At 54.3% G+C, this 16,010-nt stretch overlaps 8 protein-coding genes across 8 annotated transcripts in view; 5 read left to right on the forward strand and 3 right to left on the reverse strand.

The window, feature by feature from the left end:
* VTN00DRAFT_4229 (uncharacterized protein) overlaps nt 1–2,163 on the reverse strand; it is a gene marked incomplete at both ends in the record, with an annotated part of 3,389 nt that extends 1,226 nt beyond the window's left edge. The window contains 4 exons of the mRNA XM_069430634.1: nt 37–1,546; nt 1,619–1,681; nt 1,753–1,814; nt 1,862–2,163. Of these exons, the coding sequence (XP_069289750.1) occupies nt 37–1,546; nt 1,619–1,681; nt 1,753–1,814; nt 1,862–2,163 (1,937 nt within the window). The remainder of the gene's footprint in view (nt 1–36; nt 1,547–1,618; nt 1,682–1,752; nt 1,815–1,861) is intronic.
* A 373-nt stretch (nt 2,164–2,536) lies between these two features.
* VTN00DRAFT_4230 (uncharacterized protein) lies at nt 2,537–3,387 on the forward strand (the record flags this gene model as incomplete). The annotated part of the gene is made up of 3 exons (XM_069430636.1): nt 2,537–2,605; nt 2,685–2,899; nt 2,958–3,387. 3 exons carry the CDS (start codon nt 2,537–2,539, stop codon nt 3,385–3,387), a joined length of 714 nt encoding a protein of 237 aa, XP_069289751.1.
* A 138-nt stretch (nt 3,388–3,525) lies between these two features.
* On the reverse strand, nt 3,526–4,724 carry VTN00DRAFT_4231 (uncharacterized protein; the record flags this gene model as incomplete). Its single annotated transcript, XM_069430637.1, has 2 exons — nt 3,526–4,570; nt 4,639–4,724. The coding sequence occupies 2 exons, from the start codon at nt 4,722–4,724 to the stop codon at nt 3,526–3,528; spliced, it is 1,131 nt and encodes a 376-aa protein (XP_069289752.1).
* Nucleotides 4,725–5,143: 419 nt separating this feature from the next.
* On the forward strand, nt 5,144–7,097 carry VTN00DRAFT_4232 (uncharacterized protein; the record flags this gene model as incomplete). The annotated part of the gene is made up of 7 exons (XM_069430638.1): nt 5,144–5,218; nt 5,281–5,478; nt 5,536–5,861; nt 5,916–5,956; nt 6,009–6,083; nt 6,134–6,744; nt 6,801–7,097. 7 exons carry the CDS (start codon nt 5,144–5,146, stop codon nt 7,095–7,097), a joined length of 1,623 nt encoding a protein of 540 aa, XP_069289753.1.
* An 853-nt stretch (nt 7,098–7,950) lies between these two features.
* VTN00DRAFT_4233 (uncharacterized protein) lies at nt 7,951–9,636 on the forward strand (the record flags this gene model as incomplete). Its single annotated transcript, XM_069430639.1, has 1 exon — nt 7,951–9,636. The coding sequence occupies one exon, from the start codon at nt 7,951–7,953 to the stop codon at nt 9,634–9,636; it is 1,686 nt and encodes a 561-aa protein (XP_069289754.1).
* Nucleotides 9,637–9,838: 202 nt separating this feature from the next.
* VTN00DRAFT_4234 (uncharacterized protein) lies at nt 9,839–11,085 on the reverse strand (the record flags this gene model as incomplete). The annotated part of the gene is made up of 3 exons (XM_069430640.1): nt 9,839–10,617; nt 10,675–10,900; nt 10,969–11,085. The coding sequence occupies 3 exons, from the start codon at nt 11,083–11,085 to the stop codon at nt 9,839–9,841; spliced, it is 1,122 nt and encodes a 373-aa protein (XP_069289755.1).
* A 638-nt stretch (nt 11,086–11,723) lies between these two features.
* On the forward strand, nt 11,724–12,963 carry VTN00DRAFT_4235 (uncharacterized protein; the record flags this gene model as incomplete). Its single annotated transcript, XM_069430641.1, has 6 exons — nt 11,724–11,740; nt 11,806–11,880; nt 11,940–12,069; nt 12,136–12,607; nt 12,669–12,814; nt 12,871–12,963. The coding sequence occupies 6 exons, from the start codon at nt 11,724–11,726 to the stop codon at nt 12,961–12,963; spliced, it is 933 nt and encodes a 310-aa protein (XP_069289756.1).
* A 1,450-nt stretch (nt 12,964–14,413) lies between these two features.
* Nucleotides 14,414–15,842, forward strand: VTN00DRAFT_4236 (uncharacterized protein; the record flags this gene model as incomplete). The annotated part of the gene is made up of 4 exons (XM_069430642.1): nt 14,414–14,443; nt 14,523–14,771; nt 14,855–15,188; nt 15,241–15,842. 4 exons carry the CDS (start codon nt 14,414–14,416, stop codon nt 15,840–15,842), a joined length of 1,215 nt encoding a protein of 404 aa, XP_069289757.1.
* Nucleotides 15,843–16,010: the final 168 nt, after the last annotated feature.

A 16,010-nucleotide genomic window follows, 5' to 3' on the forward strand; every position in this document is an offset into this window, starting at 1 on the left:
CACTGCGCGTTAGGATATGGCGTTGATTGAGCGAACTGTGGGTCGCCAGTCTGCTGGTACGGAGCTGGCGCATGTTGCTGAGGACGCCCATGAGGCTGTGACATGGAGCTTTGCATAGACTGGAATTGAGTGTTTGGATATTGCTGAGACGGGCCATGCTGAGGATAACCGGACGCTCCCTGATATCCCACTGAAGGAGCTTGGCGGGCCGTCTGCATAAGGTTGTGGCCCATTTGCCTTTGTGGGAGGTGACTCATATGCGGGAAGCCTGCGTGTTGCGGTAGATGTCCAGGTACAGGCTCATGGTGCACCCGCGGAGCATGTTGCAGATGAGGTTGTCTCGTGTATCCGTCGACGTCGGGGTGTCCGGGCTGCCCAGGAAGCCGGGGAGGCTGAGACGCTCCGGAGAAGGCGGCCAATGGGGAGTAATTTTGCTGCGAATTCTGAGATGCAATCGCCGTACGAGGCGCCTGTGGGATTGGCATCGCTTCTTTCTCCGGAACCCGGTTGTCCACGCCGTTCGAACCACTTCTGAGCAATGCAAGCAGGGCGTTGGACTTGGAAGGATCCGACTTGGAGGCCTGCGGCGCGTGAGAAGATGGCTTTGGTTCTGCAGGGGCGCCATCACTGATGTTGAGAAGACGCTTCAAGTGAGAAGAAACATCTTGAGGTGGCATAACTTCGGGCAGGTCACTTGGAGTTGCTGCTTCGAGGAGCTCCTGCCGAGGCGTAATCGCCCCATTGGCGGCCTGGACGGCTTCATCCATCGACGTCTCGCCCTCAGTCTGCTGCACCTGCGCAGACGCTGCCTGCGCCTTGGCATCGTTCTTCCGCTGCTGCGCGATCCACTTCTTGAGTGGATGCAAGAACGGTGCGACCATGTAGAACTTGTTGGCATTCGCGACGGCCAGCTTCTCGTCGTGGTGCTTGCTCTTCTTGAGCGTCGGCAGCTCCGAGAGCTTGTACCACTCGATCTTGCTGATCTCCTTTCTCGTCCGGGGTTCAAAGTGGGTATCCATTGGCACGCCGCGGAAAACGTAGAGCCTCATGTGCTGTTCCCGCATCGTGATCTCGATATACTTTATATCCTTCTCGTCTTTGACGAGGCCGGCTTCCCTGATGTCGAAACCGGTCTCCTCATAGACCTCCCGAATGGCACAGTCGATATCCTTCTCATCTTTGTTGATCTTACCACGGGGAAAGCTCCAATTGGCACCCTTCTTCCAGCCCTTGACGAGGACGACCTCGTCCATGGCCTCATTCAGCAGGATGGCACCCCGGACGGGCACACGGGTCTTGTAGGCGAGGAATTCTGAGAAGGCGGTGATGTGGTGGTAGTGGGACCACTGTGACATGAGCGGGCAGTGCTGGAAGATGCGCATCGCAAAGGCCTTGAGGGAGAGGGACGGCAGAGCCGGGTCGAGCGGGCGGATAAAATCCTCGTAGAACCATTGTGCTTCTTCGACCTGGAAACAGATCCGCTCAACGGATTCGAGCTCCTCGCGGGGCAGGTTTATGATAAAACGGACACACAGGTCATCCAGCCCTGTTGCCGTCAGTATATCAAGCTCTCAAGTGTGCGAGGCGTAGAGAGATATGGACGGTGGGCACGACGTACAGTCTTCCAACTGCATCTTTTTTCCTTCCATAGTGCCTGCTGGATCTAAGCATTTCAACGCGCCTAGAGTAGGGCGAGAAGGCTCTCCGAACCTGAGGCGCGGAGTGGGTGCAGCTACTACAGCAGGGATGTACTGCTCGCAGCCTGGATTCCAAGCAAGGCGTGGCCAAAGCCAATCCGAATCTGGGCCGGAGGACTGAGAATGCAGTCAGAGAGGAAATACGATGACACGAGCGAATTCACAACCGAAAGAGAGGCGACAGCCAGGTCGAGAGCAGCGGGGAGGAGTAGACCAGCAGACTGGTGAGCTGGCGTTTGCCGCAGATGGAGATTGGAGAGTGCCCGAGCCCGAGCCCGACGGGCAGCTGGACAGGTAAAGGTGTGGCGATGCAGGCAGACGGACAGGCCGACGCCACATCTGTGGCTGAGGATCGACAGGGAGCGTCTGTGCGGGCGGCATGACGTGAAGCGTCGGGGTCGTGCTGCGGGAGCCCGCCGCGGTTGGAGAGCGGGCGCTGCTGGACAGCCGCCATGACGGCATCCATCACGGCGAGCGGCTGCCCAGCGCCTATACAAAGCCTCACGTCCCGCTCCTGTATCCATCTGACACGCCTTTCTTTATTTTTTTTGTGATGACCATAGTACTAACAAATACCCTGCTTCTAATCCTTTCTTTCAGCGGACCCATTGAAGCATTGAATGGCTGAGCTGGCTACCCCTGGCGCTGAATCAAACACTCCATTATACCCCATTTGAGCCTGTGCTATTTCTGGACTCTCTGTTTCACAGTCCTCGATTTTGTTGCTGCATATATCTTACGCAGAACTCTCTGTTGGTTTATCTCTGTCCTGAACTCTTATTGAAATTCACCATCCGCCACCTTCCGCTTCTCTGTACAGACACATCCTACTCTTAAACATGTCACTTGCTGCGATAGTGGGGAAGAAGATTCTGGGGGAGACGGCAAAGAACCATTTTGGTCAAGAGGTAACTACAGACCCGACCCCTCGACTTGGCCCTAGCTTGGCACAGACCGCTAACAATCAATCTTGCTGATTCCATGTAGGACCCCTACTTCGAGGAAGTCCCAGCGTCGCGTCTCGGTCGCGCCTTTGGAAAGAAGACCCAGAAACGGCCCAAGGCCGTCCCTCCCGGCATATCTGAAAATGATGCCAAGATCCTCACCAAAGTGAAGCGCAGGGCGTACCGGCTGGACTACGCCCTCTTCAGCCTGTGCGGGGTGAGATTTGGCTGGAGCAGCGCCATTGCCCTGATCCCTGTGTAAGTGCGCCCGTTCCAGTCCCTGTCTGCTTCTAATGCTAATTCCTCCGTTTCACAGCGCTGGTGATGCGCTCGATACCGCGCTGGCTTTGATGGTCGTCCAGTCTTGCAGAAACATCGACGGAGGCCTCCCTTACTCCCTCTGGATGATGATGTTGATGAACATTGCCTTCGACTTCGTCATTGGCCTTGTGCCATTCGTGGGGGACATTGCGGACGCTCTGTACAAATGCAACACGAGAAACGCCATTCTCCTGGAGAAGCATCTTAGAGCCAAGGGCGCCAAGGCGTTGTCTGGAAAACACCGACAGCGCCCGGCGGATCCCAGTCTCCCAGAGGAATTCGACAGATATGACGAGAACAATGAACCAAGCAGCGGTCCATCCAGACCGCAACCCGCCAGGGTGCGACAGGACAATCGCGGAGGTGCTGGTTGGTTTGGCAAGCAGAGAGAGGAGGACCTCGAGACAGGGGTGGTTCGGAACTGACTGGTTTGGGATTGTCATGTCATTTCTGGAGGTTTAGAGACGTGCGGGTCTATAATGGTTGGATATCCTGTTGATACTTTATGGCACATGCGCATTATGTCTATCGTCATGTTTATGTTTTTTAATCTATCAGACCGATCATCGATTGACTAGATCAGGACGCGACCTAGCACATCCATAGCAAAATCGAGATTCATGGTCGTCTGTTTGGGTGCCAGCACCCGGAACAGCCCCTGTCAAGTCCTCCACGCTTCCAGCAGAAGCGCCACAAAGCGCACATCGAACCTGGCCTTCCGAGACCGGGGCGGGTTGCAGCTTGGTTACCGTCCTGACTACGTTCGCCATGACACCGGGGTACTTCGCCCCCTGGGTCTGGACGTACTGCATCAACAGCTCATCAATCGACAGGGTCCTGTTGGACATGTTCTCTGACACGGGCTGGTCGGGGATGATGATATCCTCGAGACCGGGGATCTGTTTCGCATAGAGTTCCAGCTCCGACTTGAACAGATCCCGCAGCGGGAAGGTAAACTGAACGTCCCAAGGGGACGGTCCGTCGCAGACCTGCCATGTCAATGAGGAGCCCCGTCCCTTTGCGACATTCGCCAGACTCTTGGCAGCGAGGCGGCTATCTGAGTCTCCCCAGAGGATGCCTTCGCAGCCATATTCCTTCGCGCAGACCACAATGAGCCTGTTCAACAGGATGTTGTCGATATCAACCCTGGAGGTAGCGGACTGGATCGACGCCCGGAAAGCATCCAGTAGCTCCTGGTCTGACCTGGAGACATCATCCACGAACCCTGGACCAGCAAACTCGGTCATGGTATCCTTTATCTCTGGATCGCGCTGCAAGATACTGTGAAAAGGAATCTGCGTGTAGGTATGCATGGGATATCGCTGCTGTACCGCCGCAAACCTCTCCTCACACGACGGATTCGAGGGAGAGATGGTCGACGGGTCCACGACCAGCACATGGAGATCGTAGGCGACGCGAGCATAAGGCCCGCCAGCGGCCTGCCGCTCGAGCTGGCCGTTCAGCATATGCAGCAGGACCGTCGACGAAACGCCGTAGGAAAGTGGGAGAAGCAACTTGCGCCGTCTGTCTTTGGGCGCATTTTTTCTCAGACGGTATCTCTCCATACGCCGGAAGACCTTGCCATTGGCGTAATGTATGTAGCAGTTGCTGGAAAAGGTCGTTAGTTAGTTTACCAAACCCCAGAATTTCGTCTGATGTCTAGCGAGAGCACGTACCTGCAAAGGCGGCGGCCGCGCACAGTCAAACTCGCCTCCGCATCCTTGCAGTCCACGCAAGGGTCAGTAAATTCTTTTCCCGGCATTTCTACGCTGCTGACGCCGCTGAAGTGAGGGCGTTATGGGCAAATTTATTTTCTGGAGATCACCCAGCGCGGTCAAAAGAGAAGACGAGAATAGTGGCGCGGAGAGCAGGCCGGGCGGCGCTGCGATGCTTAGATAATTGGCGGGACGTCAACGCGCGGCTCCCGGGAGTGTCAGGCCCGCCAAGTAAGTTGTAGCCACGGTCGTTGTATTGAGACCGTCGAGGCTCTCAGCTCCGAACGAAAAACAACCTCGCGCGAGGGCACCAAGGGCTTCTTTGTTCCTATCCGCACGTGTTCGCTTTTCCCTTCATGCTCCGTGCCTGAGCTTGATCCTCTCAACAGGCCTATTGCGCCCACCGATCTACCGGGACCCCCGGAGCTTTCCAGGTACACATCCATAGCCGCCGTTTTGGGCCACCATGAAAGGTTGGCTCAAGGCTCTCTGCATACCAGCCTTGCTGGCAGCGCGTGTCCTCGCAAATGAGGTTGAATTGGTGAGGCACTGTCTATTCGAAGCTTCAGAGCGCAATCGTCTCTAATTACTAGTCGCTCGCAGAGTCAAGATGATGAACACCGGCAGCGATGTTCGGGGATGTACAGCAGGAAGGCCTGGGGAGGAAACATCGAGCCGTTTATCTTGACCAAATTCGTCAAGCAGACGCCACCGGATGACAGCGACCCTCTCGTCAGTCTGGTTATCTTCGAGTGGAATGACGAAGCATTGATCGGGAGACAACCGGCGGATGACATTGAGGTAGGTCCTGGAGATTTCGTGTAAGATGGGGGCCATATACTCACGGAGAGCTTCTAGGTCAAGGAGACCATCTGCGATGAAGCCAATGTGGAAGCGAAGCTGTGCACACAAGAAGAAATCGGTTCCTTCATCCTGGCGCCCAACGCGACGGAGCACTCGGAGTCTCCGATCCTGTCGAAAGCGATACATCTGAAAGATCCGGCCGCCATCAATTACCCCGTGAAGAAGACAGGCTTCTACTGCGTGAGCACATATGCGTATTCGGGGCAGGACTATAAGGCCGTCGTCGAGTTCAGAAACGCATACGGTGAACTGCCTGCCGCCCAGATCGCGAAGCTGCCCTTCTACGGAGCCCTGACGATCGTATACGCCGTGATTGGAGTGTACGTTCCTCTGCTGTCCCGGTACCCTCGAGATGTCGCTCACGGGAATCACAGGTTTTGGGCATTCCTTTATGTACAGAACCGTCGTGATATATGTACGCAACTGCTCTCCGTCAGCTGTTCGTTCGTTTTGCTAATCCTCCGCAGTACCGGTCCAAAATTACATCACGGCTATTATCGTCTTTTTGATCGTCGAGCAGCTGATGACCTGGGGCTTCTATGGTAAGCCCGTAGCCATCCGATCTCCGCACTACACGGCTAACTCTGTCAAGATTACCAAAACCGACATGGTATGAATGTCGGGGCCAAGGTCCTCATGGTCATCGTAGCCGTTCTCAATGCAGGACGCAACTCTTTCTCGTTCTTCTTGCTTCTCATCGTCTGCATGGGCTATGGTGTCGTGAAGCCGTCGCTTGGTAAAACCATGATCTATGTCCGCTTGCTGGCCATCGGGCACTTCATCTTCGGTGTGATATACGCCGTCGCGAGTCTGTCTATCACACCGGACACGGCCGGGCCATTGGTTCTGCTGATCGTTCTACCGCTCGCCGCTACACTGACAGCATTCTATGTCTGGACGTTGAATTCGCTGAACGGCACGATGAAGGACCTCATCGACAGAAAGCAGAAGGTGAAGGCGTTGATGTACAAAAAGCTTTGGTGGTGTATCCTCGGCAGCATCATTGTGATCTTCGGGTTCTTCTTCATCAATTCGTTCGCTTTTGCGGGCCATGACGAGGCCAACTTTGTGCCGGAGCACTGGAAGACCAGATGGTTCGTCCTGGACGGCTGGCTGAACATCGTGTACCTGTTCGACATCGCGTTCGTCGCCTACTTGTGGCGGCCAACGGCGAACAACAGACGGTTTGCAATGAGTGACGAGGTAAGCACAACCCACGCAGAATTCGTCGCAGGATATGACGCTGACATAACCTGCAGCTTGCTCAAGATGACGATGGCTTTGAGATCCGCTCTCTTGCCAACAGCCTGGATGAAGAAGCAGGTCGACCAGGATCTCCAGATAGCCGTCACCGCAACGAGCCCGAGCGTGAGCTCTCGCCTGTGCCTCCTAAGCCGGTGACCACCCCAGTGACCCCTGCACCGCCGCGACGGGAGTCCCTCGACGGTGAGACGATCTTCGCCGTCGGTGAAGACGGAGACAAGTGGTCCGAAGACGAAGACGATTCCCCTCGAAACTCGAGCGAGAGGAAAAGATTAACGGGTAAAGATGACTAGCGGGGAGGTAGAGAGGTTCAATTGAGGAGGAGGATGAATCACCAGTTGGTCTAGAAGTTTGTACTCATTATAAACTGATTGATTGATTGATTGATTGATATTAATGCGGGGCGCGCGTGCAGAAAGGAAACGATCATCCGCTCTTTTATAATTATGGATTTGATTTCAGGATCAGCAAGTATCCCGGGGCGTTCTTCTTTTTATTCTCTTTTTCTTGTTTTTATCTGTCTGTCTACTACTTCTAGGGATGGTTACGTGAAGGGTTCCCGGATTCTTTTTTTTACTTTCTCGACACTGTTGTTTCGGGGCGCTCAAAAGATCGATCCTGTACAGAAGAGTTAATTGTACTGTGCTGTACCAGACCCACGTTTTGTTTAGTTTATCTTTTGAAAAGACTGTATGATATCTCCATGTGATCGCGATCGTTCATACTCTGGCAACTGAATATAACTGTTATACTGTAGATTTGTATCGAATTGGATCTTATTGATTAGGTAAGCCATATCGATCGACTTGACATCATCCCGCGGTGACTCCTACAGTACAGCGGGAGCGCTCCGTTCAAAGAGCAGACAACCCCACAATATCCATCACAAACAATAAGCGCCGTGTAGGTTAATTGGACAACACAATTCCGTTCATTTCTTTTTTTTTTCATTTAACTTCTTCCTCGATAGACTCTTTTTTCGTTTTCTTCTATTTTCCTTTGCCCTATGAAATGAACTCATAGATCAGATCTCATGGCAAGAAAACACTAAGACCCCACCACCATCCAAAAACATAGAATTCAAGAGTACATTTATTGCACATACATACATCACCCCCTCTCCCTCGCAAGGAACAATCCTCAACAATGACCCCCCGAACCAACCCCAACCCCGACGACGACCACCACTCCGACGCGGAATCATCCCCACTCACTCTCTCCCGCACCCTCCTGCACCAATGCCGCCTCATCCTGTCCGAGCTTGACGCCTTCCAGACCCTCGTCTCCTGCAGCCTCCGCCGGCCGCAGCTCGTCGAGATCCGCCAGCTGCGGTCGAACGTCGTCTCGGAGATGAGGATGTTGGAGAAGTTGGAAAGGCAGGCTGCCGCTACCTCCCCCGGTGGTGATAATGGTGAGGGTAAGGATGGTGAGGGTGATGACGAAGAAGAAAGCTCCCTCCGCCTCATCCACGCCCTCCGATCGTCCAACCTCCCGTTCTACGCGGCCGTGTGGACGATCGCGAAGCGGTCGTGCGAGGGTCTGGTCGCGTTCGGGAAGCGGTTCTATTGGGATGAGGGACGACACGCGAAAGATAGCGACGAGGCGGCGGCGAAGCGGCGGGAGGACAGGAAGCAGCGCGCGGGGATGGATAAGCGGAAGAGCGTGCTGGTCGATATCGTCGCGGACGAGGGGGAGGAGTGGGTCAAGGTGTCTACGGTCTCGGAGAGTCGGTTGCTGTTTGAGATGGCGAAGAAGGGGTGGGAGAGGGGGGAGGAGTCGGTTACGGAGGAGGATGAGGAGGAGTATGATGAGGATGGGCAAAGGAGGAAGAGGACCATCCTACAGAATTACGGCAGTGATGGGGAGGAGTCTGATGATGAGGATGATGAGATTGAGTTGGTGAAGCTGGCGGCGGATATGAGGAAGGCTTCTAGGGCTACACGGGTTAGATACAGACATCCGCGCGTGCGGTTTGTGATACCAAAGATTATGGAGGGGAGGGTTCCAGAGATCGACGACATTCTCAACGAGATCCGGGGGTACGGCGTCACTGTCGAGTGTGGGACGAGCGTGCCTGACGTGATGACCGGTGAGATAGACCAGGGTCGGGATCCCAGCTCGGTGACGCCTGAGGAACTGAACATCGCCCACTTGCTCCCCAATCCTTACAAACGTTTCACACCCACTCTCAACGTCGACTGCACACTGCTCCTTGCCTTGGTGTCGGATCTCTCACATTTCCGCAACATCCCCCCACTACCGAACCACCACCAAGCCATACACAAACAGATCAAGCTGGAGGAACAACAACCTCTGGTACCCACTGAGCTCTGGCCAGCGATGGATGGCCGTGAGCTGCTATGCACGAAGGAGGCTGCCAGACGAATGCGTGAAATCGTCGATACCATTGGCACTGACACGGAGAGAAAAAGGACGGAGATGCTGATGGGCGACCCTGAGTATCAAGGCCTGGACAGAGAAGCTTTGATACAGAAATTTCAGGAACTCTCAGACCATCAGGTGCCGGCCCAGTGGAAGATTCCGGTAAAGGTAATCGACGCTGAGGCGGATATCAGCGCCGGCTGGCAGATTGGCAGACTTCGAGGACCAGCTCATAAAGTGCAAGAAATTCTGTCTGATATCAACCGTAGCGTATTCCTATACGGATGGGCCACGGGAATGGTGACGATTTCCAGCAACCGGACGGTTGTCAGGCAGATAGAGCATACTATCGAGGAAAATAGAAATGGTGACGAAGAGCTGGAGGGCCCTCTGGTATGGGTGTGCGACACGGCAAGGAGTTTGGTGGGAAAGGAGAAGAATCGAAGATAATGGGTATCCATAGATCTGACAGGACCGAACTCACGATAGACGAGAGACTATTATCCCGGTCAACGGCAGCGTGTAAAGCTCGAGGCAGAGCTGTCGTAATGTTGCGCTACGCATCAGCACTCAAAGGTAGGCCCAGCATATGACCAGGCTACCACCACCAGCCCGACGTTTAACCAAATTCGGCCAGCATTGGCCATCTGTTTTATTTCTCGGGCGCCTTGCCGCTGTCCTCAGGGAGCCAGAAAATGATTTCTCTGTCCGCCGAAGCAATCATGTTGTATCTGGGATTGGACTCGATGACGGCAGTCCGCGCCCGGTGAGGCAACCTGGTCATCGGCTGCAGGAAGTTACCGGGCTCTGGGGTCTGGTGCGTATCCCACACGAGGACGTCCGGCTGATCGCCTGAGCCTCCAATGACATACCGCCCATCTGGGGTGAAGCAAGCATCACCTTGGCCAAGAGGCTTTCCGGAGGTCGAGACCGGAGCTGCTCTACCAGGCGAGCCGTTCCTGCCAACCAGGAAGGACTTCACGTTACCTTCAAAGGCATCTAGGATGAAGTGCCCGTGATAGTCTGTCCCAACAAGCAAGTTCTTGCCATCATTGGAGAACTCCAAGCGAGTCCACGCCCGGCCGCGAGTGGAAGGTGTGTATCTCTCCTCGTGCGGAGCGAGATCGAACGTAGCAAACGGAGGCTTGTCGTAATTGCGGAAGTCGTAGAGCAGAACAGAAGACGTGGACTGGGACGTAATCGCGATGACAGAGGCAGAAGGGTCGAACGCAACCAGGTATGGCGTCGCGAGCTTCAGCTTGCCCTGCGGATTCCTCGAATTGAGGTCCCAGAGCGTGACCGTGTCGTCCTTGGAGCAGGAGATGAAGGCATCACTGCCCGGGGAGAGGGCCAAGCAGGTGACCTTGTCCGTGTGGCCTGTGAAATAGCGTATGTAGCTCTCGTTATGAAGGTCGAGAAGGCGCAGAGAGTCTGGTAAACGTTAGCAGCGTAGAACCAGGGAAAAGCTCAGGGTAGAGGAGGACGCACCGTCGACCTTGGTGCTGGCGTGTAGGATCTGGCGAGAATGGTGGGTGAACCTGGCCAAGTGGACGCCATATTTCTTGCTCGGAACCGTCTTCGTCTGCTTCCCCTCCTTGATATCAAATACTTGGATCGTCTCGTCGTCACCGGCCGCCACCAGGTATTCGCCCTGGTCGTCGAAATCCAAGGACGTTATGTGGGTTGGGCCCTCTTGCTTGGAAGGTCGGAAGGCCTAGAATCAACACAATGACCAGTTAGAACTGCAACCTTTTGCGCATCATTAGGATAGCCACCAGATACCTTTGTAGGCCGGTAGTTGCGGATAATATCTGATACTTTCTGCGTGGGCTGCGGAGCTGGTTGCTGCTGCTGCTGTTGCGGCTGCGGCTGCTGCTGAGGCTCTGCGATCCCCGCCATGTTCTGGAAGTTGAAGACAAGCCAGTACGAGCTTGAACCTCTAAATGGCTATCCTAGCAGGTAGAGTACTGGAAGGACAGTATCAATTCTTTCTGTTCTGTTCAGTTCTGTCTCTATCCCACGCCCAATTTGACCAAGATATCAGTCCCCCGGACCTGGCACGACACGCCGCCTGCTCTGTGCTGGACGCGTCGAGCATGGAAGAGCCCCTCCGAGCTGTTTTTCCGGCTCCGGAACACGTGACACCGGCCGCACGCTTCCCCGAAAGTCGGAGCTTGGCCGGCCCGTCCGGAGACACGGTCCAATAGAAGGCCGAGATGGCGGGCAGGATTCGCAGGGATCGCGCCGGCTTGGCTCTGAGCGCGAGATCTCCCAGTCATGTTCTGTATTATTTGCTGTACGTCGAGGGCTTGATACGCTGACTCCGACCTAAAGTTGAATACCTCATTTTACTTCCTGTCCTCACCGGCTCTCCTGATTTTTTTTTTCACGATTCACGCCCCTTCACTCCTTCATAGCCTCTCTCTCTTTTTCCTTTCTTGTCATACAGATTTCCGGTACATAAGTCTTCGTACTTTGCTGCATAAAATCACACCGCCGCAGCTCCGTCTCCGCAAACGGAGGCGATTTGCGCAAAGATGTCCACCACCACAGGGTATGTGCGACACCCCCAGACCTGATCAAATAAGTCTTGCTTACATCGTCTTTTTCTGATTCCAGAGCCTTTATCGCGGGAGGCATTGCAGCATGCGGTGCAGTCACAGTTACCCACAGTTTTGAGACCGTGAAAATCCGGTATTTCGCCCTGCTGTTTCTACACACCAGATCCCCGGAGCTGATGCAGGCATTTGAAGGTTACAATTACAGGGAGAGCTGCAGGCAAAGAAGGAGGCGGTTAAGAAATATAAGGGTGTCTTCCACGGTGTTAAGGTCATCTTGCAGAATGAGGGACCCCGCGGGTTGTTCCGAGGCATTGGCTCCGCTGTATGTCATCGCATCCATCCGCGCTCGTCGATCCCTGCTAGACTCGGAGGCTGATTGGGGGAATAGTATATTTACCAAATGGTGCTGAATGGCTGCCGTCTCGGCTTCTACGAGCCATTGCGCAGTGGTCTGACGACGGCGATCTACAAGGACCCGAATGCTCAGTCCCTCGGCATCAATGTCTTCTCCGGAGCTGCATCGGGTATCATAGGTGCTGCTTTCGGTTCACCCTTCTTCCTGGTGAAGACGCGGCTCCAGTCTTTCTCTCCTTTCCTTCCTGTCGGCACCCAGCACAAGTATCGGAACGCGTTCGACGGGCTACGGCAAATATACCGCGGTGAAGGCGTCAAGGGACTCTACCGAGGTGTCGGAGCGGCTATGATCCGTACTGGCTTTGGTAGCTCCGTCCAGCTGCCCACATATTTCTTTGCCAAGCGGCGCTTGATCAAACATCTGGGAATGGAAGACGGCCCCGCCCTCCACCTGGCCAGCAGCACGTTCTCTGGATTCGTCGTTTGCTGTGTCATGCATCCTCCAGGTATGTCTCCTCAGTTAAGTTGCTGAGATTGTGGCGCGGTTCCACTAACCCGCGACTCCAGACACCATCATGTCTCGGATGTACAACCAGACCGGCAACCTTTACAAAGGCGCGTTCGATTGTCTGTATAAGACCATAACCAAGGAGGGCTTCTTTGGCATCTATAAGGGATACTTTGCTCACCTGGCTCGTGTCTTACCTCACACCGTATGTTCCAACGACACAGACAGCCGTAGCACGAAGTTTGCTGACATACTGCTTAGATCTTGACGTTGAGTCTGGCAGAGCAGACCAACAAGTTGATACGCAAGCTCGAAGACCGGTTCCTCTCCGACTCGCTCCGCGCGAAGATTTAAATGACGATATTGCAAATAAAGGTCGTACCGGGTATGTATGTTTTGCTGCACTCGATGTCCTTTTTCCTCTTTTTTCCCTTGTATAACGCATATCCGGACATGGTGTGCTGCAAATAGCTTGGCGCAATCCTAGAATGCGTGCTCGGTAAAAGAGGCGTTGATAGATGCATACCTTTTGGGCAACCCTGTACAGTATATGAGTATATAATGCATCATTGGATGTTTGCCTGATGCCCAGTAAAAATCTGCGATGTTAGCGTGTTTGATATGCCTCGTTCGCCGTCCGCTTCTAGTGAAACTCATAATGTTCAATTCTGAAGCGTGAGTATGGAGTGATCTGAAAACGCCAGCAAATAGAAAGCAATAGTTGACACAAGGAACCCACATAGATGAATCTCTGCCTCTCAGGAGACCTTGAGAGAAGCTGAAAGTGGAAAAATTAGATACTCCTTGACACGCGACGCGTCCATTGGTTCAATATTGCGTCACGTGTATAGAGGCCGCTCTGAACACTCATGGCCTTCCAAGGTTGTCAATCTTATTAGAGGCTTACTAGATGAAAAGTTTTCTTGACAGAAATGCCGAGGTGCAGATCTGCCTACACCGTTTTCTTCGAGAAAACGCGGTAAGGGACGCGTCTGTCTCAGATCTAGGAAGCCCTGTATGGAGCACGAAGGGAACTTTTCCGCAGCTAAACATGCCGATCGCCTTTCCCTGCTTATCTGATCGTTAATCATTGTTATGGAAGCATGTCCAGCTCAAACCGTGTTTGGCAAAACTCGGGACCCGATCCGAAGTCTGGTTCGGTCCGGATTACGTCGATGGCCAGGCAAACGAGGCGTTTGACTGGAGCCGCGCCGAAGAAATTTTCCACTTGAGTCAGGCAGCAAGAGGCGGGGCAGCAGCCGGCATTCTGGACGGAGTTAGAGTAACCGTTGGCATGAGCGTAGGCTGCGTAGCAATGGGCGGAATGAAGCTGCTTGGTCAGGAACGCGCGGTGTCTGAGCTCCCTAGCTTGCTCCGAGCAGTCTAGCTTAGATCAGATAAACACGGTGATGCCCTAAGCAGTGGGGATCCGAGCATCGGAAGGGCTGGGATGGAGTGGCCTGACAAACAGCCTAGCTATGAAGGAGTTAGCAGGCCGGAGCAATGCTGGTTGGAGCAGAAGTGTGGAAAGTGGATGAGCAGGACGCGCAGGATGGAGAAAAACGCCGCCAGCCACAGGCAGCGGGCGACGTGAAGCGCGCCATGTCACGTGCGACGTGACTTAGCCCGTCACGCTAAGAATCACGCTCGCCCGCCGATGCAGGTATTTCTGCGGGCTCTTCCACCTCCGTCCTCTCTCTGTTTCCTCACATCAGTCCTCCCACCGCGTCTCCCATTCTCTTCTTGTGTCCTTGTGCCCAATTCCTTGGCTGAGTGTCCTCTCTGATCCTTATAATACTTAGCAATGGCTGCACAGGTCACTCCCTCCAAGCAGGTACGTCATCTCGTCACGTCGCCGCCCTGCCCAGGACGCGTCTGCGATACGAGAAATACTAACAACAAACCATCCATAGGCTGCTTCCTCCCTGGAAAACCTCAAGATGAGCGATTCCCCTGTCAAGAAGCTCAACTTCAACGCCGCGGAGAAGGAGAACGCGCCCGTCTCCACCGTCGACGCTCCCGCTGAGAAGCCCGCCGCCGTTGAGAAGCCCGCTGAGGAGCAGCCCAAGGTTGCCCCGGGTATCAAGAGCTTCGAGGCAGATGAGCCTCTCCTCCAGGAGAACCCTCACCGTTTCGTTCTCTTCCCCATCAAGTATCATGAGGTGAGTGGCACGTCGACGCGTCACGCGTTAAGTAGTTTTTTGTGGTGGGCGCGGTGCACTGACGTGTTGATCCCACCCCACAGATCTGGCAGATGTACAAGAAGGCCGAGGCCTCCTTCTGGACTGCAGAGGAGATTGACCTGTCCAAGGACCTTCACGACTGGAACAACCGCCTGAACGATGATGAGCGCTACTTCATCTCCCACGTCCTCGCCTTCTTCGCCGCGTCCGACGGAATCGTCAACGAAAACCTGGTGGAGCGCTTCAGCGGGGAGGTCCAGGTCCCCGAGGCTCGTTGCTTCTATGGTTTCCAGATCATGATGGAGAACATCCACTCCGAGACCTACTCCCTGCTCATTGACACCTACATCAAGGAGCCCAAGCAGCGCACCTACCTGTTCGATGCCATTGATACCAGTACGTGATAAACACCGGTATCATCCATCAAACACATGCTAACGCGTCGCAGTTCCTTGCATCCGCAAGAAGGCTGAGTGGGCCATCAAGTGGATTCAGGACAAGGAGTCCACCTTTGCTCAGCGTCTCGTTGCCTTCGCCGCTGTGGAGGGCATCTTCTTCTCCGGCTCCTTTGCTTCGATCTTCTGGCTGAAGAAGCGTGGTCTGATGCCTGGTCTCACCTTCTCCAACGAGCTGATCTCTCGTGATGAGGGTCTGCACACCGACTTTGCTTGTCTGCTGTTCTCCCACCTCAACCACCGCCCTAGCAAGGAGATTGTCCAGAACATCATCACCGACGCCGTCGCGATCGAGCAGGAGTTCCTGACGGATGCTCTGCCCGTCAACCTGCTTGGCATGAACGCCAAGCTCATGTGCCAGTACATCGAGTTCGTCGCTGACCGACTTCTCGTGGCTCTTGGCAACAAGAAGTACTACAACGCCACCAATCCCTTCGACTTCATGGACAACATCTCGCTGTCCGGCAAGACCAACTTCTTCGAGAAGCGTGTCGGTGACTACCAGAAGGCCGGTGTCATGGCCAGCACCAAGAAGGAAGACACCGACAAGAAGATCGAGAACGGCGGAGCGTTCGCCTTCGATGAGGACTTCTAAGCTGGATGCTCTCCAATAATTTCGATACCCCCTCGTTCCGCTCTTGTATCTTGTCTTCTCCCCCTGCTCTTATACCACCTTATTCCCCCCCTTGTTTATTGTATATTGTTATTTTCTGATGGGAACGTTTCATGATCAAGTAAGGATAGGCGTTTAACTGTCTGGGTT

The sequence above is a fragment of the Thermoascus crustaceus genome (genome assembly GCF_041956765.1).
Source record: "Thermoascus crustaceus strain CBS 181.67 unplaced genomic scaffold VTN00scaffold_2, whole genome shotgun sequence".
NCBI lineage: Eukaryota > Fungi > Ascomycota > Eurotiomycetes > Eurotiales > Thermoascaceae > Thermoascus > Thermoascus crustaceus.